This window comes from Cynara cardunculus (genome assembly GCF_001531365.2).
Source record: "Cynara cardunculus var. scolymus isolate 2C chromosome LG 1, CcrdV1, whole genome shotgun sequence".
Lineage (NCBI taxonomy): Eukaryota > Viridiplantae > Streptophyta > Magnoliopsida > Asterales > Asteraceae > Cynara > Cynara cardunculus.
Genome location: NC_037528.1, coordinates 1083468 through 1086045, shown reverse-complemented (window position 1 = coordinate 1086045; position 2578 = coordinate 1083468). Strand labels below are relative to the sequence as shown.

At 35.1% G+C, this 2578-nt stretch overlaps 1 protein-coding gene across 1 annotated transcript in view; it reads right to left on the bottom strand.

The window, feature by feature from the left end:
- Positions 1-2325, bottom strand: part of LOC112517168 (protein HOTHEAD-like) — a 4426-nt gene extending 2101 nt beyond the window's left edge. Inside the window, exons 1-2 of the mRNA XM_025124521.1 lie at positions 2181-2325; positions 585-1226 (exon numbers count right to left, since the gene is read on the bottom strand). Coding sequence (XP_024980289.1) covers positions 585-1226; positions 2181-2325 — 787 coding nt within the window. The remainder of the gene's footprint in view (positions 1-584; positions 1227-2180) is intronic.
- Positions 2326-2578: the final 253 nt, after the last annotated feature.

Below are 2578 nucleotides of genomic sequence, written 5' to 3'. Positions count from 1 at the left end.
AAATAAATAATAGTTTAATGAATAATTTACAATTAAAATTAATTACTAATTTGAAATTTATATTAATTAACTAATTAATTCATAATTCATAATAATTAAAAAAAAATTATTAATAAAAAATAGTAGTTACTATTATGGGCCATTTACCAAATGCTTACTTGGGTAAATGCTTACCAAGTTACATTACCTTATCGGATAAATATGACAAGTACCAAGAATCTTATCCGGTAAAAACGAGGGCAAAAACCAAAAGTCTTATCCAGTAAGTAATTGCGACAACTCTTACCACGGTTAGTGTTTACCATGTAAGTTGTGACATACGATGTCGTTTTGGTAGCCTAAAATCTTACCGGTAAGTAAACGATAGCGTTGAGTTTTACCGTAACATTTTATATATATTTTTGATTTAGTAAAAATGGTCCTTGTAAAAAACTCCGCTGGTATAAAATAAATAGTCAAATCCTGGACCGTATCAATGTAACAAATTTTGTGACCATATGTATCACATGGCCATAATATTATCCAATGTTGCATGTTATATGACAAGTGTTAGAAATATGAAACGGAGAAATTAATGCACTCACCATCGGTTTCGAACAATATCCGGTGCACCGTCGCATTTAAGTAGACAGTAATGTTGCTTGGATCAGCGTACTCTAACAAATCTGCAGCGGTGTGTCTCTTGCCGTTCCGATCGAAAATGCTGCCGCCAACTTTAGTCCCATATATGTGTTCATAAGAAAACCCATTATTCGGCGATATTCCGGCCTCCAACAACCCTTCTCTCACCGCCGACTGCCATGCCAACACCTTTGGCTCAAACGCCACCTTCTTTCCCACCCACTCGTACGATTCTTTCACCAGTTTTGGATCCCACCCTGCTTGCTTGATGAAATCGGCACTCGCCCAAGTGAAGAAGCCGGCGTTCAGGGCGGACCCACCGCCCAAAACGCGGCCCCTTTGGTTGACGACGCCGTCGGTGGATATAAAAGTCTGGGAGGCTGACGTCGGAGAGAGATTAGCGAGTGTGTCGATGAAGCCATTTATGGTGGTGACGGTGGGGATGCCGTATGGCAAGTCACCTCTTTCGAGGACTAGAACTTTTGCGCCTTGTGAAAGTGTCGCCGCTAATGCACAGCCGGAAGTTCCACCTCCGATCACTATGTAGTCGTAGTATGTGACCGCCGGAGCTCCGGTTGCGTCTTTTGCAAATGTGGTATATGGAGCTGCGAAAAAAGAGAATGATTGGTTAATGAACTTGATGATCTGATGAATCCATGAGTAGATTCATTCAACAAACCTTTTTCGGAAGTAGATGAAGAAACAAAGAAGACGATGAAGATTGCAGATAACAATTGAGAAGCAGGAGATATGGAGGTGTGATCCATGGCGGATTTGAATGAATTTGAAGGGTTTTCAAGGCATAGTAATTATATAAAAGGGGAAGGATGGATAGAAATATGGTTGACTAAGGAAAGTAGATGAACCACCAGCTTATATATTTGCAAGAAGAGTAGGTTACAGAAATAGTCCATGAGATTTATGAAGCTCTGGTTTTCGCCTTTGACTTTCCAAAATTGGAAAAAACGTCATCAAGGTTTTAATCCCGTTAGGGCTGTTTGCAGATGCCGTTCAAGTGTTTTTTTTATTTATTTATTAAAAAATAGCTTATTTATACTTTATTATAAAACATTTGATAAAAACTCTTAAAAAAACATCTTTTATACATGAAGTCATGTTTATTGATGCATATTACTTAAAATTCAATATTACAAGTAAATTATACGTAAATACAACTTATTAAGCTTAATGTTTGAATTTGTGTAACTAACTATAAATTAATATAATCATATACATGATAAAATTCTTATTTTAATTATAAAATCTAAAATGTAATTAAGATAATTATTAAGTTCTAACAGAATACTTAGTTATTATCTTTATGAAAATTATATTATTAAACCAAAATATGAGAACTTTTATATTTTTTCAATTTTTTTGATATATTCAAATTTATATATTATTAATAACAAAGCATTGCTTGCTCAAAACCATATAAACCATATTATAACATCGACGAAGACCAAAAAAATAAAATAAAATACTGAAATCGAAATATATCTCACTGCATTATGCGAGTACCCTTCTAGTGAATACTTAACGAAATGGATCTACATCACCTTCTCTAATGACCAACCATCTTTCTGACTTCTCCTTCGCCCATTTCCCTTCCAGTGTAGACGTAGAAGTCGAATCCCATGGATACTCCACATCTACGAACCCAGTCGTCACCATGACAAAATCATAACCTTTCTCATAATTCATTTGTCTTCAACCCAAACCTTTTACTGGAAAATATCTAATTTCTTTTTTTATTAGTCCTGAATATGTATTTTTTAAAATTTTGTCCGGTTTCTTTTTCACAAATCGCATTTATGGTATTCCTAAAGTGTGAATCTAAAGCCAGAGATAGGGTAGAGATGATAATATTAAGAATGCGGGTGTTACCTTTCATGATGTTATTGAGTTTGTTGAATTTGAGATAAAGGGGGAACAAATTGTAGTCGTCGGAGTTCGA